Below are 25,151 nucleotides of genomic sequence, written 5' to 3' on the forward strand. Positions count from 1 at the left end.
TGGAGTCCCAAAACCAACGAGATGATGGAACCTGAGGTTTGGATTGGCAGCGGGTTGATAGGCCCGGCCTGAGGATAGCCGTCGACTACTAGTTGTACAATACACTACTACTGCACTGCTGTCGATCAACCATCTCGTGTCATACAGAATCCCGTTCATGAAAAAGAAGAGAACGGGCTAGCCCCATGGCCTGCGGCAGGTTGCCCAGCTGGCCCCGGGGGACGTCATTACTCCCAGGGCCCACCTTTGGCGTTAGCGGCGACGTATAATGCTGGTGATATGCACAACAAGCATTTGAGCGCCTCTTTCACCTCTCCTCGTCACGTCTGCTGCACTCCGCTGGCGGCATCACCTGGGTCCTTGCTGTCGTTGCTACTACTGATTCTTTCTGCGATACCCCTCTCCCTGTACCTACACATTGCCGTTGTCCCCGACAGCTCCCCTCTCACGAACCTCATCATGGCCCAAGACCTCAAAAAGCTTATGCCCCAGGCGCGCTCCTACAAGTCCGGGCCCTACACAACAGAAGTACCCAACGCACAGAAAGTCGAGGGCGAGACGATACCGCGCCGCAACTTGGCCGCGAAAGATGGCCTCCTGCTGACGCCCGCCGATGGCGTCGAGACACTGTACGATATCCTGCGCTACTCGTCGGCCAAATTCGGAAATGCAAAGGCAGTGGGTGCGCGCCGCATCGTCAACATACACGAGGAGACGAAAAAGGTCAAGAAGATGGTTGATGGCACCGAGCAGGAGGTGGACAAGAAGTGGCAGTACTTTGAGCTCAGCCCGTACAAGTATAAGAGCTTTGTCGAGTTTGAGAAGATGGCCCTGGCCGTGGGTAGCGCCATCAAGAAGCTGGGCTTCGGACCGCAGGACAGGCTGCATTTGTACGCGGCTACGAGCATGCAATGGCTGGCTTCGGCCCACGGTGAGCACCATGCAGAATGATATTTAGGTTTCGACGCTGATGTGTGTTTACAGGCGCGCTCTCACAATCGCTCGCCATCGTAACCGCTTACGACACGCTCGGAGAAGAAGGCCTGAAGCACTCTATGCTCCAGACCAACGCAAAGATCATGTTCACCGACCCAGAACTATTACCCAAACTCATAAACCCCATGAAGGACGCCAAGGAGATTCAGGTGGTTGTGTACTGCACCAAGAACGACCCGAAACAGAAAGATATCGATGCTCTTACGAGCGCGCACCCGCATTTGAAGGTCATCGGCTTCGAGGAGCTTGTCCAACTGGGCGAGGAGAACCAGGCGGAGCCTATTCCCCCCAAGGCTGACGATCTCGCGTGTATCATGTACACATCTGGGTCGACAGGCACGCCAAAGGGCGTCATGATCACTCACCGTAATGTGGTCGCTGCTGGTAAGTTTCCCTTGCACCATGTCGTATCTGCCTTTGTTAACGAGTTGGACTATAGTCACTGGCGTCGACGTAATCGTCGGCAAATATCTCGGTCCTGGTGACGTTCTCATCACCTATCTCCCGGCAGCACACATTCTCGAATTCGTGTTCGAAAACGCCGTGCTCTACTGGGGCGGCACCATGGGCTACGGCACGATCCGTACCCTCTCGGACCAATCTGTGCGAAACTGCGCCGGCGACATCCGCGAGTTGAAGCCAACGGTTATGGTCGGTGTCCCACAGGTCTGGGAGACAATTAAGAAGGGCATAGTAAGCAAGGTCGAAGCAGGTGGCGCGCTCAAGAGCAAAATGTTCTGGGGCGCGTACGCAGCGAAGAGCTTCTTGCTGAGCTCCGGGCTGCCTGGCAGTGGAGTGCTAGATTCCATCGTGTTCAACAAGGTCAAGGAGGCTACGGGCGGTAGACTCCGGATCTGCATGAATGGCGGCGGTCCTATTGCAAAGGAGACCCAGCGCTTCATCTCACTCGCCATCACGCCTATGATCAGCGGTTACGGCCTCACCGAGACTACTGCCATGGGTGCGCTCATGGACCCCCTCGCCTGGACCGAAAGTGCCCTGGGCGAAATGCCTGCTTCCATCGAAATGAAGCTCGTTGACTTTGCCGATGCGGGCTACTATGCCGCTAGCAATCCACCTCAAGGTGAGATCTGGATCCGCGGCGGCGGCATCACGAATGGCTACCTCAACATGCCCGAAGAGACGCAGGAAAGCTTCACAGAAGATGGGTGGTTCAAGACGGGCGACATTGGAGAGTTTGACAGTAATGGCCTGATCAAAGTCATCGACCGCAAGAAGAACCTCGTCAAGACGCTTGCCGGCGAATACATTGCCCTCGAGAAACTCGAATCCGTGTACCGCAGCGCGCCTATCGTGGCCAACATCTGCGTCTATGCCGCCGAAGACCGCCAGAAACCTGTTGCTATCATTGTGCCCGCGGAGCCCGCACTCAAGAAGATTGCTTCTGCCGAGGGCGTCAAGGGCGACCATCTGGAGGAGCTGGTGCATGACAAGAAGATCAACAGCGCGGTGCTGAAGCAGTTGCAACAGGCGGGGCAGAAGGGAGGCCTCGCTGCGTTCGAGATGATTGAGGGTGTTGTGTTGGCGGATGAGGAGTGGACGCCTCAGAATGTGAGTAGACTACCATTTCCTTGGTGTTCCTTGCGAGGGTTGTGAATTGTGGTTGCTAACGTTATTTCCAGGGCCTTACGACTGCTGCGCAGAAACTGAACCGCAGAGACATCCTCAAGAAGTATCAGAAGGATGTTGACCACGCCTATGGCCGATCGTAGTCGATTCCTTTACTTGGTCATGGGATGGCAAAGATTTTGACAACAGGAATGGCGCGGTGTGTTTGTCAGGCCGAGGAATTTCGCTCTCAGCTTAACGTGTATCATGGATGCGATATTGCTTAGTGGTCTGTCTGTGTATTGTAATTCTAGCTAGGCGCAGACGGCAAGTTTGAGTATGTGCAATGCTTCCTAATATATATGATGGCTCTCCTTTTGCGCGAATCTCTCACATTGATTTAATGATTGTAACAAAGATGCATTGGCAGGGAGGAGTGAGTGATACTGCGTTCGTGGTCTAGGGTACACAGGGTCCCCTGGGGCTCGCAAGGTATCGACGATGATGGCTCCATGTGCTCGGAAGGAGCGAGCGGAAACACTGGGAAATGCCACACCAACGCTTCAATCGCACCCGAGAGAAACAGTGTCGAGTTGCATGCCAGCCAGCGTGCATGGCGGCTATTCATGAGCGAGCGAGCCAGCGAACTGTGGGACCCAGCTGCATTATTACTTCATTGACTGCGAGGCGTTTCAGGAAAGCGCGCCCTGGCGGGGCAGGCGCACGTCTTATCGCTCCTTCGGCCGGTAGCTAGGCTCCACGCAAACAAAGTGTGCGGGACCTACGTCACGTGTGGAATGAGCACTGCCGCAGCGATGAGGTGATGGGGAGAAGAGGAGGCTTCTTGTTAGCAGGTAGCAGGTATCGAGTGGTAGTAGTAGAGCCGCACTGCATTCCTAGGTTGTTTTCATCGGAAAGCTAACGACCGCGACGGCCGGCGAACTTGATCTGCCTGGGGCGCTCGGACGCCCAAGAGTGCAATCTCACGCGGCTAGGCCGTTTGCAGCCTAGGCGCCTGCAATCTTGGTGCCGACGACTGCTCATTGGCTCCACCCCAAGGGCTGCCCCCCGTTCTGTTGGTCGCGTCACATTCAGCTTTCTGTTGCAAAACTTCGCACAAGCTCCCCATCATATCATCTCTCCGCTGCCGGCTCGTGTTCTTCATCGCAAAGCCCTGGCCTTGCGCCCTGTATACACACCATGCCAGCTACTTGGCCCCTGGTGTCACCGCCATGGCGACAGCCACCCTAGAGGCTCTCGCACATCAATGTTGTCCCCCCTCCCCATCTTATCGTATCGTACCGTACCGTACCGTCGTTACTTAGTAATACTTCCACTCCTTGCCCAAAGGTCAAGGGGCCCGTGCACCGACGTCCAGCGCTAGGCCGTCTTCTTCTAACTGGGGCTTTGGATTCTCCTCTGCGTCTGCGTCTGCGCCCTACCCACTGCCTGACTGACTCCCACACACAACAACAACACCACGACGCCCGCGCCCTCTAAACACCTCCCCGACTCTGACGTTGCCGCGCATTGCTGTCCCGACGTTGCCGGCTTCGTTGCGCGCGCTGCTTCCTTTGTTGCTGCCCTCAGCCTACGCCTCTAGATCCTCCACCACCTCCTCCACTCCTCCTCCCCACTCCTTTACCGTCGGCGCATTGCATGGACTCGACTGCTCGCCACCTCAATACCGTCCTCTCATGATAGTCCTTCGATTTCACCCGTGCAGTGACGTCGTAGACCCCTCGTCGCCCTTCTCCATACCTGCACACGCTGCAACCGGACACGACAGCCTCTTCTCCTTGGCCACACCCGCTCTGCACCCACCTGGGTCGTCACAAAACCGAGGCAGCTCGCTGACGGCGGTCGTTGGAATCATCTCGAGTCGCCGTCGCTAGCCACTGCTTCGCTCGTTCGCGGCCTGGGCGTCATGCGATCCAAGGCACACAGCGCCTGAGCCACCTACTACACCTCTACCCATACACTCTAACCCTGCTTGCCGGATTATGACAGACGTCGAGTCGGTCAAGGCGCATGCTGACACTCAGCCGGCTTCCCTTGCCCCTTACGCTGGCCCACCACTGCCTCCTCTCTCCACCGGCTCTCCTACACTAGACGTTACCATCGAGGAGGAAGAGTCGTCTACGATAAAGTGCATCTGCGGCTTCACAGACGATGATGGCAACACCGTCCTCTGCGAAAAGTGCGACACCTGGCAGCACATCGTATGCTACTACGAGTCTCCTCAGCATGTCCCCGACGTGCACGAGTGTACAGACTGCCTTCCACGGCCCATCGACGCAAAACGCGCAACCGAGAAGCAGCGACAGCGCAGGGAGCTGCACAACATCGGCGAGCGAAAAGGCAGACCGAAGACTACCACAAAGAACCCAAAGAAGCGAACCAAGGATCCGCTTGGATCCGTTCAGCCTAACGGCTGGCCGGTGACCAGCGATTTGCACTACAATCCTGATCGCAAGAGTGGAAGTCCCCGAGACCAGCCCCCACCAAACAAGCGGCCCAAGACCAGTCATCGCGCCTCCAACTCGATGAACGTGGTCAGCCAAGCGCCCGCTCTCGTCCCAGCTTCGCGTAAACGGGGCGCCTCCGTCATGATCAATGGCCACAGCCCTGTCAAATCACCTACACAACCAGATGGTCCTATCGAGGACTACTCGTCCGAGTTCATGAACCTATACCGACAGCCCGAACCACCATCAGCCGAGTCCAATTCGTACACACGCATCGACGTCGCCAACGATATCGCCATGTGGCTCAAGGATCCAGAAGCTCTTGCTGAAGCCAGCGGCGGGAAGAAACCACAGGACCTCTTCTCTCGAATAGCAAACACAATCCAGGATCTTGAAAACTCAACAGCGCCCGAGATCGTCAAGCAGACCGAGGTTGACTCTGGCATAACGGCGCATGGCCTGCACCCGCAGTGGCACTTCATTACCGTCGAGACGCCCGTACCCGATGGTGGGTACATTGGCGAATTGAAAGGTCTAATCGGACGAAAAGCAGACTACTTCTCGGATCCCTCAAATCGTTGGGATCTACTGCGACACCCAGAACCTTTCGTCTTCTTCCCTCCCTATCTACCAATATACATCGATACACGGCGAGAAGGCAACGTCTTACGTTATGCTAGGCGAAGTTGCGTCCCCAACATGACAATGAAGATTCTCATCGAGTCTAGCAACGAATACCACTTTTGCTTCTTAGCCACGCGAGAAATCGCTCCTGGCGAAGACCTTACTGTTGGCTGGGACATCGACTCCGAAGTACAAAGACAACTCGCCAAGGTTGTCACAAACGGTGCAAAAGAAGGATTCCGCAGAATCCAACCGTGGGTGTCTTGTGTCCTCGCCAACTTTGGCGGCTGCGCATGCGATACATCGACTGGCCATGAGTGTCTCTTAGAGCGCGCTCGACGCAACACCATCACGGAGCCAGCTGCAAAGACCAAGAGCAGGAAGACAAAGAAGGCTCAAGTATCCCCTCTAAGCACAGGGCACGCGACAAACAGTCGTGCAGGCAGCGAGACTCTGATCCGCGACGTCGCGGACGACGATCAAATGGACGCTCGATCAACGTCTGGCTCGCACAAATCCAGCAGTCGCGACATCACACCAGCCACTCATTTCTCGCTTGAGGGCGATGTGAAGATGTCCGATCGCGAAAAGCGGAAGCTCCAGCAGCAGGAGCGCCTGTTTGAGCAACTTGAATTTGACGAGCAACACAAGGGCAAGAAAGGCAAGAGGAACAGTGCTGGGTCCACACTCAACACACCTAGCCTCTCCTCCTCCGTAAGAAACTCTTTGCGTCCCACACTTTTCCATGCTTACCTAGATTCGCAGCGCCGCCTCGGACACACTGAGCCCTCGCCGTCGGCCCGGCATCGTGAACACAGCCATGGCGTGGCACGAAAAACGTCGGGCAGCTCCACAAAGACGAACGGGCGCAACGCTCCAAAGTCAAGACCAGTCTACAAAGACGCAATGACGCAGACGGACGAAGATGGTAGCACACAGACACGGACTTTTATCAAACCACGGGAGATGAAGCCTCCAATGTCATTTAAACGCAGACTTTTACAACAAGCACAGGAGGATAAGCTGCAGCGCGAGCGGATGCGTTCTACGTCCGTCAAGATGGAGAGCAGATCCCCAACTCTGAAGGATGTGTCTCCAAACAAGCCTTCATCACTCCCTCCATCCCCACCCCTCGAGGAACCTTTGGCTATGGATTTGTCAACAGAACCGGTATCTGACTCGAGACACAAAGAGCTGACACCAGCTAAAGAGTCTCCTCCGACGCCCACTGTTGATGTGGAGATGGATGAAGGTGAAGAAGCCACTACATCGAAACCCTCTGAGCCCAAGGACGAAGAACTTCCCGATGCACCAGCCCCAGAGCCCTCGCTAGGAGCTTCGCATCTTCCCATACAGGCGCGTGCGCCGCCGTGGTCCTCGTCGATAGCCGCAGAGCCATCACCCAAATCTACATCAAGACCATCATCATCACCAGCGCCCTTTGATCCCCAGGTGGAAACTCCTGCAAAGCTTGACTTGAACAACTCCACCAACAACCACGTCGCTAGTCCGGGTGTTATGCCCACTGTTGTGACAGATTGCGCTACCCCACAGTCTCCGAGCTCGGTGACCATCGTATCGCCATTCTCACCTGCTGTCCACAACGCACTTAAGCCTGCGCCTGCGCGCAAGAAACTCAGCTTGAGCGATTACACCAACAGACGGAAACTTGCGCAGACTCATCCAACGGGGTCAAACTCGACCCCGCCACTCGGACCTTCGCAATTAACCAGCTCTCCAACGCTCTCAACAGCAAGCTTGCCAAATAATGGTTCGCCACCACCCAAGGCCGCCTCACCGGCACTGCCAACTGTAACGGAGGAGGCCAAGGCCATCGACACCGGGGCTGCGACGACGACGACTGCAACCACTTCTACTTCCACATGAGCGATATGAGTTACGATACCCCGCTCCATCTGGTCTTTTCAAATTGGGCGCAGGGCGACCCGCTTCCTTAGTTCTCTTCGTTTGAAATGTACAACATGTAATGTTTTCAGGACCACAGGCCTTCCCTTTCTTCCATTGTTCTTTTCTCCACGACTTGAAGTGTTCAGTCGCTGTTTACGAGATTCAAAAGCCAGCTTCTCTATACTTGTGAGATCTCTGTATGGCGTTTTCGCTGCTGGCAAAGGAGGTTTGGGCGCGGGTAGCGTTGGCGAACGCTCGGCAGCGATTTTTTGGGGTGCGTACGGGGTTATCAAGAGACGAAGAAAAGCGCGCAACCTAGGACTCTGTTGAGCTTTCCTTTGTAGGCTTCGTAGGATAGGACAGTGGATACCAACTTTCAACGCGCTCTATTGCTGAGCCTTTGTATTAGCTGAGAAGAAATAAAATAAAATCTCAAACATGACAAACATCTCGCACAGACTTGAGAAACTGGGAAGGATGATTCAAGCGTGACATCTATTTACTACTATAAACTAAAAATTACCGTGAACGACAGACAGAATTCGTAGGAAATCCTTCCAATTACTCCTCCACACACACACACACCTACTTACCTATCAACCAACCCCACTTAAGCCCCCTCCCCCCCTCCTTTTTCACTCGTCTGCGAAATCAACCCCTTCATCCCCTCCTCGTCTTTAACTTCCTCCCACCGCGGCCTCTCCTCCCCGGCCACCACCACTCCGCTCCTCGACCCTTCCATCTCCACAGGTCCTACCTGCCCATTCACATGCACTGGCGCAGGCCTATGCACAGTCTCAAAGTACGACGGTGCAGGCTCATTGTCCATTATCATCGTCTGCTGTTGTTGTTGTCCGTAATGGCCTAGTTTAGCGTCTGGGTAAGGTGGGGAGATGGGGCGGCGGTAGGGAAGAAGGGACTGTTGGTTTGGCGATTGTAGCGGGGAGAGGGAGTACGGGTATGTGTATGAGTATGAGTCCATTCGAATGGGGCTGGGGCTTGCGGCGTTGCTGCTGATAACAGACTGGTGATGGTGATGGTGGTGGTGGTCGGCAGCAGCAGGCGTGGGAGAATACGCCGAGGGCGAGTATGCGGGATAGTGATCGATTGGACTTGTGCCTGCGGCCGTGTACTTCTGCTGCTGCTGCTGCTGCTGCTGCCCTGGAGGCGAATACAGCTCCGTCGACGCACTCTCCCTCGGCGTTGTCTGCGTATAACGCTGATACATCCCCCCGCCTCCGCCGTCCCGTCGTCCAACTTCCAGCATCGCAGAACTACTCTCCGGACTCACGCGGCGCGCGATGGTGCTTTCTTTCCGATCCACCTCGTCTTTCAGCGTCTTTGTTCTGCCCCAGAAGAAGAATAGTAGCGCGGCGAGCACAACGACGATTAGACTCGCCATCACGATGCCTGCGATCGCACCGGTAGAAAGGCCTTTCTTTCCTGTACGGCCAGCGGGCGAGGACGGCGGGTTCGAAGACGTCGGGAGTGGTGACTCCTCAGCGGGGAACGGCTCGCCTGGGTTGAGCATGTAGGTGCTGTTAAGCGCGCGTTGGTGCTGCGTGTTGATGCTTGTGCTGGCGTTTGGATTGATGGCGCCGACCATGCCGTATTTGAGACAGGAGCCAGGGGCCGAGCAGTAGAAGAATATCGGGTCAGTGTTGTTGATGGCTACAGTGTAGTTTGGCGGGTCGTCGAGCACTTTGTCCACGGCGTGGAAGCCAGCGAAGAAGCCTTGCTTGTTGGAGCCGGTCATTTCGTAGGGGATGCATGGGAATCCGTATTCGGCGCGGACCACGCTGTGGTTTGCTGGGTAGAAGCGGAATTCGATCAGCTGCGGTCATGTTAGTACTGTTTCCTTCGAGATCTTGCACTCTTTTCAGCGAGGCGGCAATGAGATGGTGAAGTGTAGGTGCGAGGGCTTAATAGTGTGTATAGAGAAGTACAAGCTGTGGAGAACTTACATCACCGACCTTGGCTTCTGTGACTTCAGGTTTGAACTTATGATCTGCCAGTCCAACTTGGATAGTATGTGTCTGTCCCTGCGCTGAGCTCGTGGTGCTCGGTTGGCTTGTCGTGCTAGATGACGGATCTCCATTGCTCGACTTGATACTGTCTTGCGCAAGACATTTAGCAGGAAGCTGAAGAGTCAAAAGTAAGTAGAGCGAGAGTAGTGTAAGCCAAGATGGCATCGTAAGAGTTTCTGACGCCATGTTGCAGTTTGTAACTTTCCGTGAGTCAAGTCGTAGTGAAATGTCCAACCCAAACTGAATGGAAAGATGATTCCGAGCGTGTTTTCGCCCCTCTCCTAGAGTGGCAATGTAACAACGAAAAAGACAACCATCGGCCTAAAGGAAGCGGGAAGATGAAACAGGTACTAACAGACCTACTCATGTGTAGCGCGGTGATGGCGTAGACAGTATCCTCTCATTCGTTGGAAGCCAAGCCCATACCCTGTCGAGACAAAGGAAGAGTAACGTGTTGAAAGGATAGTATGAACTGTGATGTAGTCATGAAAGAGCTGATAAAGAAACGAACAAAGCACGTTCCACATGGCTGATTGCCATTGCAGTGGGGAGTCTGTTAGGTAATACTAAAAGTTATCATGGTCAAGATCTCGCGCTCTAGTCTTGGAGGTTTGCGATGTCGTGAGAATTGATGGGGTGTAGTGCTCAACTAGATCTCAAAGATATCAAAAATAGAAGCAACATGTGTCAGCTTTGAAACGGAGGTTGACAAGAATATTTGATTGTTTTTTTTCCTATTTGAAGAACTGAACCGAGACAAGGAAAGGCTTTTTGTTGAAGCGTACCATCATCATAGTCGCAAGTCAAATATCGCTTGACGTCTTCGCTTCGCGTGTACAGCGTCATACACTGTCACCATACTGTCCAACATAACTTGGTCACTGATTCTTTTGGTATCGTAGCCCAGAAGCAGCCCTCAGCGTTGAAGATGATCGGGATTTGGTTGTGTGGCATCTTGGCATGCATTTGCACCCCGTGTCTGCCTGCTCGTATATGAGCTAACCCTCAGCGGAGTCCAGGGTCGCCAAACCCGAATGGGTCGTTGCTCGAGGAGCTATTAGACCCGGAGACATAGCCAGAAGACGCTGTAGATTGCCTACCGACTTGAGTTGGGTCAGGCAGAGGTTTCCAAACCGGAAAACCGTCGGAAGGCTGACTGTTGCCAATTGGGTTACCTCGAGCATAGTCTGTAAGGCAGCCGTTGATGCCAGTAAGAGCCCAAGCGAAGACAGCAACATCGCGAATAGTCTGCATGAAGTTGTTTTGGAATTGCAGTGATGGTCCAGCCTGCACCATGGCTGGATGTTGGGCGCCCAGGGGGTAGGGCGGCATTTGAGGAGGGGCAGGGTGAAAGATGGGTTGATTTGCCCAAGGTGCCGCGTAAATGCCGTTGTATTGCTGTGCAGGTTGCGCAACAGGCATTGTTCCTGGTAGCATTGGGCGGGCACGTCGCAGACATACGACCAGCCCATCCGAGGTGCAGGAGATGACGGCTTCGAGTTCAATGGTGCCGTCGCGAGCCTCTGAGCGAGGTGAGCCCCCTGACGACGTAGATGAGTTGGGAGCACCAGAATTGTTTCGTGCGCTTGGTTCTTCGCTATTGCCCAGGCTATTGGAAGGATGCGCACGATGCCTTGAGCCTGTGCCCTCTGAACTAGAAGGACCCTCAGTCTCCACCCCACCCTCGGACTCATCTTCAGAAGCTGTGACGTCCGTCATGGCATCGTCTTCGCTCTCAGACGCCGTGGCTTCAGGAGGGTCATCTTGGCGTGGGTCGCGGAAGAAGAAGCGCATGTAAGCAATAGAGTCGTTGCCTTTGGCGGACTCGATACATCGAACGGCATCCTCGAGGCAGTTTGGGGCAATACAGTAGTAGAGGCTGCGTCCCTTCATGGCCTCTCCGGAGATGCCGATGATCTGCTCAATGCCACTCGTAGCATACATGACGGTCAGAGTTCGGGTGAACCTGTTGATGAAGAGGGCCGCTCGGGGCTCGTGCGTCTGTTGTTCAGGACCGAGATGAAACTTGCTGGACAGATGAGACAACATGTGATAACGTGGATCCTTTGGGGAAGAGGCAAACATCTTGCGCACAATGGGAGCCTCAGCAGCTCGCTCTGGAGGAGTGAGTCAGCTTGCTGCATGGGCATAGTGAAACAAGGACCAACTTACTCTGGCTCTGCATGCCATTGCGGTAAATGCTGGTGCAGCATACGATTACATCGTAGACAACAGAGAAGCAGCACTCGCACCCCACCCAGTCACCCTGACGGTTCCTCAGGCGGCAGTAAGAAAGCACGGCAGCCTTGTCGAGTCTCACTCCTCGACTGTGGTGCTCCTTGGCGAAGGGAACCTCGTCGGGGTGGAAGAACTGCCATACTGATCTGTTGACGACCTCATCAGGCGTGTGGCCGAGGATGTCGACAATCGAGTCGGACGAGTAGAGGATATGGGCGTCATCGGAAAGATCTGCCACAATGAGCCGTGTGTCTGTGTCAAAGCGGTTGCCATGACCTACCGTGGATGGTGATGAAGGTGGTATCCATTTTGGCGTAGTCACCGTGAAGGGGTGGATTGGAGATGATAGACTAGTGTCCTTCCTCAACCGCTATAGTCCGGAGTAATTCGAATCTAATAATTCGCTCAGGGACCAGCGGCGGAAGAGTGTAGAGAAACTTGGAGCGTGGCTCAGTTGAGGGCCAGCGGCCAGATGATATAGGCAGGGGCCAGGTTCCACAGAAGCACGTTGGACGCACCGTGGTCAAGGTTCGGATAAGGTTGAGGGACACAGTAGCACTGGGTGCAGTAGCGAAGCACGGGAGTTGGGTATGGGTTGTATGTCGAGGGAGTACGAGTCAGTCAGAGGGATGATGTAATGGCGAAGTGAAGCTTGCCCCTCACCCCAGGCGACGAAGAAGCCGAGCTGAGCGTGGCGCCCGAGCTGGAGAAGAAAAAAACCTACGTCCGAAGTGCTAGTAGACTTTGTGGGTGGGTCACCACCAAGCGCAGCCAGGATGTTACGGGACGAAAGCGCCCACGGGCAGGCAAGGCAATGGGGGAAGATTCCGTCCGGCCTATCGAGGCGTAGAGAATTGGCAGGGCTGGCAGCGCGCGCAGGAGGAAACGCTCGCTTGCTTCGCGAACTGCACGTTGACGAACCCCGGTTCGCTACCTATACGAGGAGTGATGCCGTGTTGTAGTCGCTATGTACAAAGAGGAGTCGTCGTCGTCGTCGTAGTAGTAGTAGTGGGATCGACGCGGACAACATGACCGGGCCTGGCAGGTGCGGTGGCAAGGCGGGGGGATTGGCCGCTGGTACAAAGGGTCCCACATGGGTTGCCGTGATGGATGGGCAAGCAATGGGACTGGGCGTACAAGGACGGTCTCGTAGGAGTAGAGAAACACCGAGTCAGACTACGGTGAATGATTTGCGTGCTACAGATGCAACGCCCTTGGCGCACTGCCGTTTCGCTGACCAGGGCACGTGTGCGGCGTCGGAAGTAGCGTAGCCAGCCTGCATTGCTGCTCTCGTTGCGGCCATGATCAGCGCAAAACTAAACATGTCAATATCGACCTGTCGTCGACAACGGAACGGTTGAGATTGCCGCTTGACGCAGCATCGCCCGGGCAGAATCAGAGTTTGGACAAAGCAGCTCTGGCACAAGTAGTCGTGTCCGGGTAGCACTGCGCCATCACCACCACTCGTCCCAACCAAAGCGCCCTCCATCGACGATCGCCATCACGCCAAGCCTCATTCACCTCGTCCGGCTGCCTGCTCATTCAGCCCTCACCACCACTACAGCCCGACAGCCGTCAATTGGACGCGGCATCTCTGAGGGCGCATCCCCGCTGAGCAAGGGATATCCCCCTTTGCATGTCTTGCCCGACGAAGACCTGCTTGCTGCGACCGGTAAACTCTCCTCTGCACAACTCACGCGACCTGACCCACTACGCCAGCCACTGTATCGCCAGGAAGCCTCCCATTGGCATCAACATCAATCCCTACATCGTCTGAACACTCTGCTTTTTCTGCCAGCACACGCATACCGAGCTATTCCGTTGACCGTACTTCATCATGGGCAGCAGTCAATGGGAACTACCTTCCCTAAGGGGAACCGTCATCCTAGGGGTACATACATGGTCTCAATGCAGGGCTCAACGGCTACGACTAACAATCCCTGTAGGGCCAAACAAAGTCTGACAAGCTCATGTCCAGTACGCAGTTTTACGCCCTCTTCAGTGCTTTTTCCTCATTCATCGAGTAAATGATTGACCATTCTAGCCCAATGCTTTGACGTCAAGTTCTATCCCTACACTCTGCCCGGCGTCGACCCGGTTTTTGCAGTCTGCGGAGGCTCGTTTGTGCGTACGACTTTCTTTTTGGGATCGTCGCGTTGCTGATTGGCTCCAGCTTATAATCTACCGATGCGTCCTTGAGAAAGATTCCACCATAGAGATCCTTCGCTGGTTCGAGAGTGCCGACGAAAATGCTCCAGAAGGCGAGGTATGCCATGTTTCATGCTTATTTGCCCAACTGTGACTGACCACCTTGGTTTCTATTTGTAGCCACTGAGTTACAACAGTGTCGTGTGGACCCAAGCGGAAAATGGAGACCCATTGGTCTGCGTGACCGGCAACCCTCAGATCAACGTCTTCAACGTCAAAACCGGTGTGCTTGAGGCAGTGCGTTACCAAACCAAGCCCATCTGCATGAACTGACAACTCAGACATTGATAGGACACGGGGATGTAAGTGCCCACATGCACTGAACTTACATGGATGGAAGTCTTACACCTCTCAGAAAATTAATGATCTCGCCGTATCCCCTATTGACCCGACCATCATGGCATCTTGCAGCATAGACCACTCCGTGCGGCTATGGAGCCTTCAGCCTACTCACAAGGAGAGACCACTCGCAGCCATCTGCCATGGTCAAGGCCACAAAGACCAGGTTCTAACTCTGGTGTGTTGTCAAAACGTCCATGATGCAGGTGGGCCCAACATGCTAACATCGACAGGCATACCACCGCAAAGGACGTTACATTTTGTCTGCAGGAATGGATACAAGGATCAACCTCGTAAGCTTTGTTAATGAAATGACATAACTGACGTGGTCGATACCCTCACTAACGATGCCAGTGGGTTGTTCCTGACGACCTGAAAGAGCATGCGGGGACTGATAAACCAGCAATGGTCCATTATCCCCACTTCTCCACAACGGAGATCCATACCGATTTCGTAGACTGGTACACCTCCCCGTCTAGACAGACATGTTCTCCATTAGTCGGATGGATTTTCCATTACTAACATAGTTGTAGTGTCCAGTGGTACAATGATCTTATCCTCAGCCATGCCTGCAGAGAAGACAAGATCATAATGTGGGCTATTGATGGATTCAACTCAGACCGCAGCGTCATCCCGCCCGCGCCTATACCTACCTCAAGTGCCGTGAACAGCAGAACGCCAGTCACTATTCCCGCAAACTCTACATCCAATACACGATCAGCATGGCCTGGACGCTTCCAGCGGCTTATGCAATTCGACCTACCGCACACTATTAATTTCTATAATCGCTTCTCTATTTTCCACGAGCTTGGGCATCACCCAATTCTCGCCGTAGGCAATGATAAGAGTAAAGTTCATTTTTGGGACCTCCAGCGCCTTGAAGCTTCTAGCCCTGGCCAAGACGGCTACCCGCCCGAGGGCGCAAAAGGCTTGTCTCGATACTCTCGCGAGGAAAGCTTAATCTCGAACGCTTCTTCTGCCATCAGCGCCGGCTCGACGAAGTCTAAACAGAAGAAGAGCAAGAAGCCGCCTCGAGAAACAGGTATATCCGACCCTTTCCGTTCGATCCATGCGCACAAGATTATCGAGATACCCAAGTACAAGGCCTTTCCATTTCGGCAGTTTAGTTGGAGTCGAGACGGCCAGTGGTGTGTTGGTGTGGGAGATCGCGGCTTCATGACTGTCTTTCATCGATGGGAGCAAGGCGTTCCACCACCTGAAACGGATGCTGAGGTAGACTTGCCGATACGGCCGCGGCCGCAGGAAATAAGTTAGCCATGTACTCTCGCCACGCTCAGGGTCGCACTACGCCCCATCTGTTCCATCCTACTGCTATCTGTCCTGGAGGAATGCCATAGCTACCTTATGTAGATAGGCGTCACTGCTGCCAAGCATCAAATGTAGAGAAAATCCGTGCAATCCTCTCTCACCGAGCGAAGACCCACACGTTCAAACGGTAGATCCCATACCCACCAAATGCTACACCCAAAAATCTATTGAGTCAACTTGATTCATTGCCCCTCTCCTCTCGTGCTTGTTCCCGAATTTACACTACTGCTTTCGACTACCGCACAAACGATCCCCCGAGCTGCCAGCAGTTTTACGTATAGTAACCCCCTAGGACAGCCGAGGTATCGCACAAAATTAAGAGCGCAAAGAATTATCCATGTTGACAAAGGGCTTAGCACGTAACTACCTTTCTAAGAATACAGTCGTCGAGTCTCACTGTAGCGGTCGAACTGCAAGGAAGTCTAGATTCGACATGCTACAAAGGATACTCCTTCGGGAATGCAATATACGAGGTTACAGTGCAGTTAGGTAATAGTCGATTTGCACGATGAGATGAAACGTAAGGCGAGGCTAACAGACCAGACTAAATAGATGGTCTTTGTTTGCAACGCGACGAAACTTCTTGAACCAACAGGGTGCGGCCCAGTACTTTGGTCGCGCAATTCGTGCTCTAAATTAAGACAGAAACACCGAGACACCATGAAACAAAGACACGTTGTCTCGCCCGCGATCGACATCTGCAGGCTTTATCTGGAATGTGGAGGTTCTTGTCTCACCATTCGAACAAAGAGACCGGCACCAATGCAGCTCTTCCTACCAAAGACATCTTGACATATACGGTCAGTATCGCAAACATGTCAATATGATCGACATTCACATTTCAGAATCAACGTCACGCTTGCCGAGAGACCGCCCGACAACATGATTACTCTCGTCCCACATTTAAACATATCTTGCGCCTGCACCCAATGCACCGCATTCCTCCGTCCAATTCCCTCACGAGGAGCAGCAATGAGCCACCAGCTATCCACCTTTGCAATGGAATACAAAGTAATCGAGGACAATCATAAACGGGCAAAAGCCGCGCGTATACAATCCGCCTCAAGCGCTCTCGACAAGCTCTCCGCAGTTCCCAAACCGCTGATACATCCACGGAGAGCAACCATGCCAACGACAACTTCGTCCTTTGCTTCGGATAGTTCCTTCGTATCAGCATCGAGCACTACTTCGTCTTCAGCCGGGGCATTGCCGCCCGATGGAATTCCTAGGCCCCTGGGCGCTTTGCGGTGCACATATACGTCTTGCACGGCGCGCATTCCCGTTGCGTCGAGACAGATCTTGTTGCATGGTAATTCTCTGTGCGAAAAGCATAGCGATGAGCTGAGAGATAGCGTGGGGCAGATGATGACTAGCTGGATGGGGAAGAGCAGTTCGCAACGACGACCGTCTGCACTGGGGCGGACGGCGTCGATGGAGGTGGATTCGGATGCATGCAATGGAGATATATCCAGTTGGAAACGAGGAGGTCAGGTCGGGTCTGAGTGGAAGGAGCAATAATTATGTGTGTCGAAGATGGATGGTAATGTGCTACTTTTTTGCTTGTCGGTCGTTTATGAAAGACTTGAATTTGGAGTCGGGTTTTTTTCTCCTGGTGGGTCTTGTGGATCGGGAACAATGTGAAGTGCCTGTATGGCGTGAGCTGATCATAGTGAGATTGAACGGTGACGGATTAATTTGGATTCAAAATGGATATTGACTTACAACAAGTACTTTTATTAAAATAAACACTAGAATCAAGCAATAGACTATTGCCCTTAGAAGATAAACATGAGTTTTTATGCAAGCTCTCTCAACAGGGCCAGCCTGGTTGAGATTTCAACTCACCTGTGACCTTCTGAAAAATACTTATGAAATCATGATTTCCGTTTCGCGAGCAAGTAAATATGCTTGAAAGGCCAAGCGATCAAGCTACACCAGGAAACCACACAGATCATACTCTTCAACTTCAACTTCGGCGTCGCCAATGGACTCAGCCATCCACTGTTCGTGACCAGCAAGAAGGTCGTCAAACAGTGAATCTAAATCAGCGAACTTGGGTTGTTTATCGAACGGCGTCAACGTAAACTCGTGTCCGAAAAGAACCAGAGCCGTGAATTCAGGGGAACCATGATAATCAACATCATCGTCAGTATCATCATCGAAGGCTATTGAGACCCAGACATCCTCAATCTCCGTGTGATCAGATGACGAAACCTTGCGACGAGTTGAGCGACGTTTTGCTTTGCTGGCGGGGCAATGCATTTCTTCGTCAGGGTTGGGATGATACACCGTGTAAATGTCTGGGTCAAGCCATATATCTTCAAATCGTGATTGAGGGTCTGCCATTGTATTGTTGGCACAGTAGATCTCGGTCCTGCAGAGCGGGCATGTGTTCTTAATCGAGATCCACTTCTCTATGCAAGCGGCTCCAAAGACATGTCCGCACGCGAGCTGAACCGGCTCTTCGGAAATATGAGTACCGGTAATAGGGTTGTAAGTGTCAAAGCAAATATAACAGGACTTGTGCGGATCTAGAGAGTTCCCATTCACCTGTCCCGGCGGCTTTTGGCAGAAAGAATTCTGAAATTTGTAGCTGGACATACTCAACTTTTATGAGTAATTTTGCTCGATTTAGATTCTAGATCGGGATTTGGGAAGAGTAAAGGTAGGGAGAACTAGGTAGATGCTACAGCGTTCACATTGTCAATAGTGGTAGCGAGGCTTTAGCGTGTGACAGACGGACATTGTGCGTCGACTGGTATGATGAAGGCAGGTTACACTCAGTAAGCGCTATGATAGAACAAAGCCATGATACAACTGCCATAGCTGCCTGATTGTTGAGCAGAAAAGTCTCCAGCGCTTCTACTTCTCTTATCTTGACGTGTTTACCTTGGTGCAGTGAGAGGTAGACGAACTCGATATTTTCGTCATTGCATACGCGACGCGCAGAATAGCTTGAATTGCGTCTCCTACTCATAAGGGGGCATATGTCGTTGTTTAGATATTGTATTCTGTTATGTTGGTGTCTATCGCAATTGCAATTTACATACACGATGCTTCCACGGCGACAGTCTTCCTTTATGGCTCAATGACTTTGAGCCAAACGGTTCCACAGTTCTCTTATTTATGCCAGACTTGAATGTGACTTGCGAAGGAAGAGCACAATTGTGTCTAATGTTCGTCCGTTCAGAGGTTTGTCCCGTCATCGTTGACGCAGTCCTAGCCTCATCGGTACTAGCTGTAGCACTAATTTCTGACATGTTCTCGGCGACTCGTCAGAAAGTCTGACCTCGGGATGTCAGAATTCGTAGTCATCACTAGGACAAAGCCGCGCATTCGAATCTAGAATGTCGAAAATGGAGGAAGTGTTTTAGCGAGCATCGCCTAGTGCGAATTAAAGGTGCAGTGTTCTAGTGAACGTCCCATCGGATGATAGTTGCACCGTAGCCATATGTACCTAGTGGAGAATATGGCGCCTACGAGTGTATGGCGCAACAGTATAAGCACACATCTATAAGAGGGGGAGCCAGCATGACTATATGTATCCAGCGCAGCATCGCCATTGACCTTCTTACCTCAAACACCTTGTTCTACTAAGAGACAACCAGCATCGCAAGATCGCTAAGCACGCCCCAACGCATATCCTCTTCCCAAGGCGACTTTAACATCAACCGCCATGTCCGATACAACCCACCCAAATGAGCTCGTACTCGTCCCAGGTTCCTTCGCGTATTCCGCACTCTATGAACCCCTCATCACGCCCCTCAGGGCGAAAGGACTTATCATCCATGCGCTTGACCCGCCGTGCTTTCCAGCAAGCTACAAGAAAGGCACCCCCTCTCCCAGCATGTACGATGACGCTGCGTTCATTAACGCTTTCGTGACGAAGCTCGCCGAAGAGGGGAAGGACATTGTGCTACTGGCACATTCGTACGGTGGCACACCAGCCACCGAGTCACTGAAAGGCGTAACGAAGAAGGAGAGGGAGGCGCAGGGCAAAAAGGGGGGTGTAGTAAGAGTTGCGTATCTAACTGCCATCGTGCCGAAGATTGGGGAGCACTTGGCACAAGTGATTAGTGCTGCTGCTCAGGGTGGCGCACCGCCAATTGAGATCGATGTAAGTCAGCTGGTTGTCATCCCCCAGTGGAAGTCGGAGCTTGATGGAGGACATTGCTGACGTTGGCGTTCGTTAGGAGGACGGATGGATGTTCCAGCCGCGCCCCGATCTCACCGCCGCTATTGTGTACAATAGTCTCTCCCCAGAGCGCGGCACTGCGGAGGCTGCGAAGTTTGGCAAGCACGCCAGGTAAGCATTGTTCAATTCTCAAGTGGAAGGGTATCTATTGACATTGCGTCAACAATCTAGCATTTCCTTCGGTACTAACCTCACCCACAACGGTTACAAAGATGTCCCAGTATCCTGGTTCTTCTGCGAGGATGATCTCTGTGTTGTGCCGGAGGTGCAGGAGACCGCCATCAACGTCATCGAAGAGAGTTGGAAGGGAACAGAGAGACAGGGAAAAAAGGTCGATGTTACGAGGGTCAAATGCGATCACATACCTATACACAGCGCGAGTGAGGAGTTGGAGAAGTGGGTCGAAGGTATCATTGCCAAAGGTGGGAAAGAGTAGGCATGAGTAGCTAGAAAAGGGCCGTTTCGCTGAGGTTAACACGTTCTTCGAGAATCTAGAAAGCTTACTTTGCGATCATGAAAACTTTTCGCTTTTGCTACGCATGTCGTGGATCAAACACCCTCATCACCCGTCGACTTTGCTCCCTTCCCCACCCAAAAAGAAATGCTTCCCAGTTTCTAGCACCTCAATACTATCCCCAACTTTTACCTCTCCATCTCCTAACGGCGTGACCTGCATACCAAGACATGCGCTCTTACTCCCCTCATCAATGACCCTATACTTGCGCATCGTGGTCATGGGCTCGTTGCGATCAGCGATGCCAGTCTCTGGGTCGACGTTTGGTAGTTTGCAGCGGGTTGTGCGACAGGAGATGTGGTATGTGGTTGGGGTTGAGTTAGCAGGCGAGACAGTTTTTGCTTTTGTCCAATTATCCTCGTGGAAAGCTGGTGGGCCAGTGATATATATGTTTGCGCGGAAACGCAGGGCATTGAGGAGTGTATGGTAGTTCTGCCAAGCGTATTCGCTCTTGGTAAGGCCTGGAAGATTCTCTGCTACGTGATGGACCGAGGCGAGATTTATGATGTGGATAGGATACTGTAATAATCATTAGCACACAGTGCTTTAGGGTTTCACAGCTCTCTCATTTCTCAACATTGAGGGCTGTTAGTAGCGTTTGTGACATACCGAATCCTGCATTCCAATGACGGTCTGGAAACCCACATCCTCAACCTTGGGCGCACACTTGTGCACCTCCCGATATTTATTCGTGTCGATTCTGAATAGCGCAATGGGATTTGTAGTCCCTAGAGTATACCCCAACTTCGACAGAATCTCCGGATCGACCTCTGAACTCATATTCAACGCTACCGGATTATCTTTCCAGATGCGCAGAACCTCGTTTTTGTATCCCTTGCTCTTAATCCTGCTGCTCTGCGGATTGAACGGAACCCTGAATTCTAGCATAGGCTCTGCCTTTCTCGCCAACTTTGCTGCGAGGATCTTGCCGTAGTTCAGGAGGCCTTCCACGGTAAAATCGGTATCCGGGGAGAAGGGGAAGCGGACTACAAGACAGCCCTCGCTCTTTACCCATTCCCCGTCTTCTTGATAGCCTTTTGCTGATGGATCGGGAACCCAAATCTCTGTCTCAACTTTGGCAAGGCGCGGATATTTGCGCTGCGTCATGAAGTGCCATTCGCTTGTGACTTTGCCTTCTGTCGAGGGCAGACTCGTGACATAATGACCCAAAGCAAATTGGCGGTCATATGACAATCCTGTACGAACGATTTCGCTTTTTTCTAGCTCAACAGGTGCGCAGGACTTTAGCGGGTAGATAAAAAGCGCCTTCACAGTCCATGGTTTTGCTGGAGTGGGGTCGGCTCCTTTGGCATATTTCTTAGAGTACTGATCTTCAAGGTTGCTTCGTCCTTGAAGGCCGAGTTTGCGACATCCCGCGGGAGGTGGGATATGGCTAGGGCGTTGGCTGAGGGCGAGTATAAGGAGAGCCAGCAAGGGCGCAAGAACGATGGAGAACGTAACGATAATGGCCGAGGGTGATGCGTCATTCACGATCTGCTTGATACCAGTTACTGTAATGAAGTGGTCGAATACATTAGTCGACATATTTATGTGCCTTCTACGCAATATCGGCTGTTTCGTGGGTTGTCGTTCGGTCGAACTCTCAAGAGAATGCGGCTCTTATCATCGCTAATCCATGCCAAGGGCTCAGCCGTAAATTCCTTCCACGCTACGACCGAGAGAGAAGGTGATTAGGTCCAGGCCTGAAGTTAGGAGAACGTAGTGGCTTGTGTCTAGCTGTGCTCGGTGGTAGGAATCTTTGAATGAGGACACCAGACGTGATGAAGGGGCGAGTCATGTGCTGCTGTTCGCGGGGTCGCGTGACATCGTGTTGGAGCGCATCATTGACTCTAGCTAACGCGCAAAGCATTTCCCATCCATCAACTTCCACACATTAGTGTCTGCTAAATAAACGCGTCGCGTCATGCCACACAGCAACGTCACATCACGAGATTAGAGCACAGTCCGAGTTCTCCCGTCACAGCTTGGGTGACCGCAAAGCAACGACACCATGGTTGGTGAAGACACGCCTTTCCCTTCCCCGTTATCGCGTACGCAATTGAACCCCTTGCCCTTATTTGCTTAGACTGATGCTACAATAGATAGGCTGCCCACCGTCTCCGCATCTCAAGCCCTCCAAACCCTCCAAGCACGCGGGGCTCGCACTGTCTCGACTGGCATCTCGCAGCTCAACAAGCTCCTCGCCCCTGCCAGCCTCCCGGGCCATGATGTCTCGGGCGGGTATATGCGCGGGAAAGTGACAGAGGTCTTCGGACCGTCAGGAGTCGGCAAGACAGCCTTTGGGTAAATGTGGCCGTGGCGCAGCTTCCTCGAGATAAATGGAGACTGAGAGACGAAGGATTCAGGCCGCAGTGTGTGCATTGCGCGAGGGCCAGCGTGTTGTCTGGGTTGGTACGTACAGTCCCTGTTGTCCCAGCGCACTGTGATTGCTGTATATGAGGGCTAATTGCCTGCAGACGCTGCCTGCGCGCCCTTGACCAAGCACCGCTTCGACAGCGTCCTCTCTACACTCAACAATGCGCCCGGAGAAACTTCCCTAGATGTGCTGCGCAGTCACGTCCAATACTTCGCGGCGCCAACGCTTGCCCATCTCCTGGCGCTCTTCGTGCATTCGCCTGCTTCATATCCCCCGCAGAATACGAGTCTAATCGTGATCGACTCGCTCTCAACGCTCATAGATAATGCATACCCCCGTTATACAGACGACCGTATAGCGAAGAACAAGACGGACCAGTCACGATGGGCTGCAGGACGCAGGTTTGCGGTGATTAACGAGTTGATCTCAACATTGACTAGGTTTGCTGCGCTGCACGACATTGCGCTACTCATCGCAAATCCAACAATCACCCGGATTCGGGGTGCATCGCGGGCACTACTGGTTCCAGCAATATCAGGGGTTGAATGGGAGAATGGCATCTCCACTCGATTGGTCTTGTTCAGGGACTGGGCGCGCCAAGGAAAGGAAAATGACACAGCAGACGCTGATAGATCAGGAAGAGCCCGGTTCGCCGGCCTCGTCAAGGCAAATGGCGTCGCTTTCGCTGAGGAAGGCGGCGTGGGCAACGTGGTCCCCTTTACGGTCGAAAAAGTAAGTCAATCTACTACCCGCAGAGCCTACATGCCAGAAATGCATAATATATCCTCTACCATGCTCTCCCGCTGACACGATACAGTCTGGCCTTTGCGATATAAGCATAGCTGCAGACGAAATTACAGCTTCAGTGCTTCTCCCAGCACAGGCGAGACCGTCTAAAAGGCCATTCGCCGAGATCGACGAGGATGCAGGCGAAGAGCCCAATTCTGATGAGCTCTATGGTTGGATAGAAGATGATGAAGTCGCTGCTGAGGGGTTATTGATTGATGAAGTACCTGCAACCGACAACGTTCACGCCACAGGAGCTCGACCAGAAGAAACTGCAAGAGACCGCAACAAGAAGGTGGCACGAACGACCACGATCTGATTCTAGAAGCTCGGATAAACCCCTCCCTTTCTACCTTGCCATCGGGGCGTACTTCCGTTAGGCTCTGCTGTGCCACAACTGTGCTTATCGGTGAGTATCTGCTGATATCTGGGGTAAGCTCGTATGGCACATTCTCAGTCACGAAGCCTCCAATCAAGGCCGAAACCTCGCATTCAGACCAACAGGACAGGGGCACACCCACGGCCCAAGGCATAGGTTCGCTATTCAGCCGTGTGGGGTCGGCCAGACACACCAACCCCAGGATAATCAACCACACACCACATCTGCGCAATAAACACCTGCTGCAGACGACATCAAGCACTCTGACATCAGAAAACTGCCCGTTTCTATACTCAGCGTCCGATTGTTATCTCACTACACACGCTAGCCTGAGCAGGTGCAATTCTTCCGACGGAACTAGGATGACTGCATTCATCCTCTCCTTATCACATTCCCAACTTTTAGCTTCTGGTTTGCCACACTAGCGGTGTGCAGTGCTATTTCAGGGTTCTACGGGCCGAGAAGCAGCAAAAAGTAAACATTGCATACTTTGCCTCCTCGATAATGAACTTTCGCACGTGCATATGTCAGTCCGGGGTACTGGGGCACACTAAGCTGCGGCAGGGATCGGGGAAGCACCCCCAGATCCAGTCTCACGGGTCGACTGACCGGCAAAAGTCGTCCTTCATCTGGATACGCATGACTTTGTGGCGGCAGGAGTCTGGGGTCAGCGGGGTTGGATAGGACGCCTGAGCGTGGGGGTATTGCTTATGGTGTGTTTTGGATGTCGAATGATGGTTCGCCTAATGACCGGTTGGAGAAGACATAGCAAGCCACTTATACAATAAGGTCCTTCTATCTCTATAGGGGCGCTTCAGATTCGACAGTACAACCGATGAATAACCTAGCATCCCGCGGAGCTTCTGTTATCAACTAGTCTAGCAAGCCTTCTCGTCGCCAGCAGCGCCAACGAAAATCTAATCTGGGCCTTCCAGTTCACCGCCTCGACGTCATACAAAGCACAACGCCTATGAAACCTACACTGACTGGGCAGCAACCCCACAGATTACGTATCCGGAGAAAGAGCTGGTCTGCGTACGAGAGCTATTCTGGCACATAGTATCGACTCCGCCAAGGATCACCGTAACAACAATCTTACTCGCTTACAACCATGTGCTGCATGAAGAAGGTGCTTGAGCCTTGCGATGTCACCGATCCCACGTCACTCTCCACAATGGCCTTCTCCGCGTATGT

At 52.9% G+C, this 25,151-nt stretch overlaps 9 protein-coding genes across 9 annotated transcripts; 5 read left to right on the plus strand and 4 right to left on the minus strand.

Annotated features, from left to right (window-relative positions):
- The first annotated feature begins 304 nt into the window (after positions 1 to 304).
- Positions 305 to 2,836, plus strand: K460DRAFT_368359 (acetyl-CoA synthetase-like protein). Its single transcript, XM_040933761.1, has 4 exons — positions 305 to 931; positions 985 to 1,380; positions 1,436 to 2,568; positions 2,640 to 2,836. The coding sequence occupies exons 1-4, from the start codon at positions 460 to 462 to the stop codon at positions 2,727 to 2,729; spliced, it is 2,091 nt and encodes a 696-aa protein (XP_040786020.1). The 5' UTR covers positions 305 to 459; the 3' UTR covers positions 2,730 to 2,836.
- Positions 2,837 to 4,568: 1,732 nt separating this feature from the next.
- On the plus strand, positions 4,569 to 7,544 carry K460DRAFT_288092 (uncharacterized protein; the record flags this gene model as incomplete). The annotated part of the gene is made up of 1 exon (XM_040929020.1): positions 4,569 to 7,544. One exon carries the CDS (start codon positions 4,569 to 4,571, stop codon positions 7,542 to 7,544), a length of 2,976 nt encoding a protein of 991 aa, XP_040786021.1.
- A 1,240-nt stretch (positions 7,545 to 8,784) lies between these two features.
- Positions 8,785 to 9,757, minus strand: K460DRAFT_290674 (uncharacterized protein; the record flags this gene model as incomplete). The annotated part of the gene is made up of 2 exons (XM_040929218.1): positions 8,785 to 9,399; positions 9,530 to 9,757. Coding segments are annotated over 2 exons (843 nt in total), but the record flags the coding sequence as incomplete, so codon positions are not given.
- An 840-nt stretch (positions 9,758 to 10,597) lies between these two features.
- Positions 10,598 to 12,138, minus strand: K460DRAFT_378605 (uncharacterized protein; the record flags this gene model as incomplete). The annotated part of the gene is made up of 3 exons (XM_040935090.1): positions 10,598 to 11,709; positions 11,765 to 12,061; positions 12,111 to 12,138. 3 exons carry the CDS (start codon positions 12,136 to 12,138, stop codon positions 10,598 to 10,600), a joined length of 1,437 nt encoding a protein of 478 aa, XP_040786023.1.
- A 1,529-nt stretch (positions 12,139 to 13,667) lies between these two features.
- K460DRAFT_289180 (WD40 repeat-like protein) lies at positions 13,668 to 15,652 on the plus strand (the record flags this gene model as incomplete). Its single annotated transcript, XM_040929102.1, has 10 exons — positions 13,668 to 13,732; positions 13,777 to 13,802; positions 13,875 to 13,954; positions 14,004 to 14,096; positions 14,159 to 14,275; positions 14,320 to 14,340; positions 14,394 to 14,543; positions 14,611 to 14,670; positions 14,732 to 14,838; positions 14,911 to 15,652. 10 exons carry the CDS (start codon positions 13,668 to 13,670, stop codon positions 15,650 to 15,652), a joined length of 1,461 nt encoding a protein of 486 aa, XP_040786024.1.
- Positions 15,653 to 16,731: 1,079 nt separating this feature from the next.
- K460DRAFT_407816 (uncharacterized protein) lies at positions 16,732 to 18,307 on the minus strand (the record flags this gene model as incomplete). The annotated part of the gene is made up of 2 exons (XM_040937110.1): positions 16,732 to 17,023; positions 17,664 to 18,307. 2 exons carry the CDS (start codon positions 18,305 to 18,307, stop codon positions 16,732 to 16,734), a joined length of 936 nt encoding a protein of 311 aa, XP_040786025.1.
- A 1,075-nt stretch (positions 18,308 to 19,382) lies between these two features.
- K460DRAFT_289892 (alpha/beta-hydrolase) lies at positions 19,383 to 20,337 on the plus strand (the record flags this gene model as incomplete). The annotated part of the gene is made up of 3 exons (XM_040929150.1): positions 19,383 to 19,823; positions 19,900 to 20,012; positions 20,073 to 20,337. 3 exons carry the CDS (start codon positions 19,383 to 19,385, stop codon positions 20,335 to 20,337), a joined length of 819 nt encoding a protein of 272 aa, XP_040786026.1.
- A 126-nt stretch (positions 20,338 to 20,463) lies between these two features.
- Positions 20,464 to 21,960, minus strand: K460DRAFT_287477 (uncharacterized protein; the record flags this gene model as incomplete). The annotated part of the gene is made up of 2 exons (XM_040928969.1): positions 20,464 to 20,934; positions 21,025 to 21,960. 2 exons carry the CDS (start codon positions 21,958 to 21,960, stop codon positions 20,464 to 20,466), a joined length of 1,407 nt encoding a protein of 468 aa, XP_040786027.1.
- Positions 21,961 to 22,426: 466 nt separating this feature from the next.
- K460DRAFT_357191 (P-loop containing nucleoside triphosphate hydrolase protein) lies at positions 22,427 to 23,897 on the plus strand (the record flags this gene model as incomplete). Its single annotated transcript, XM_040932015.1, has 5 exons — positions 22,427 to 22,466; positions 22,518 to 22,719; positions 22,775 to 22,827; positions 22,893 to 23,524; positions 23,610 to 23,897. 5 exons carry the CDS (start codon positions 22,427 to 22,429, stop codon positions 23,895 to 23,897), a joined length of 1,215 nt encoding a protein of 404 aa, XP_040786028.1.
- Between the last annotated feature and the right edge of the window lie 1,254 nt (positions 23,898 to 25,151).

Source organism: Cucurbitaria berberidis (assembly GCF_010015615.1).
Source record: "Cucurbitaria berberidis CBS 394.84 unplaced genomic scaffold K460scaffold_4, whole genome shotgun sequence".
Taxonomy (NCBI): Eukaryota; Fungi; Ascomycota; class Dothideomycetes; order Pleosporales; family Cucurbitariaceae; genus Cucurbitaria; species Cucurbitaria berberidis.

What these genes read in the sequence shown, in the direction of transcription:
- K460DRAFT_368359 (XM_040933761.1), top strand. Translation starts at nt 460, where the DNA reads ATGGCCCAAGACCTCAAAAAGCTTATGCCCCAGGCGCGCTCCTACAAG. An exon ending in ATGGCTGGCTTCGGCCCACG is followed by an intron (nt 932 to 984) that starts GTGAGCACCATG and finishes GTGTGTTTACAG; the next exon opens with GCGCGCTCTCACAATCGCTC. An exon ending in CCGTAATGTGGTCGCTGCTG is followed by an intron (nt 1,381 to 1,435) that starts GTAAGTTTCCCT and finishes GTTGGACTATAG; the next exon opens with TCACTGGCGTCGACGTAATC.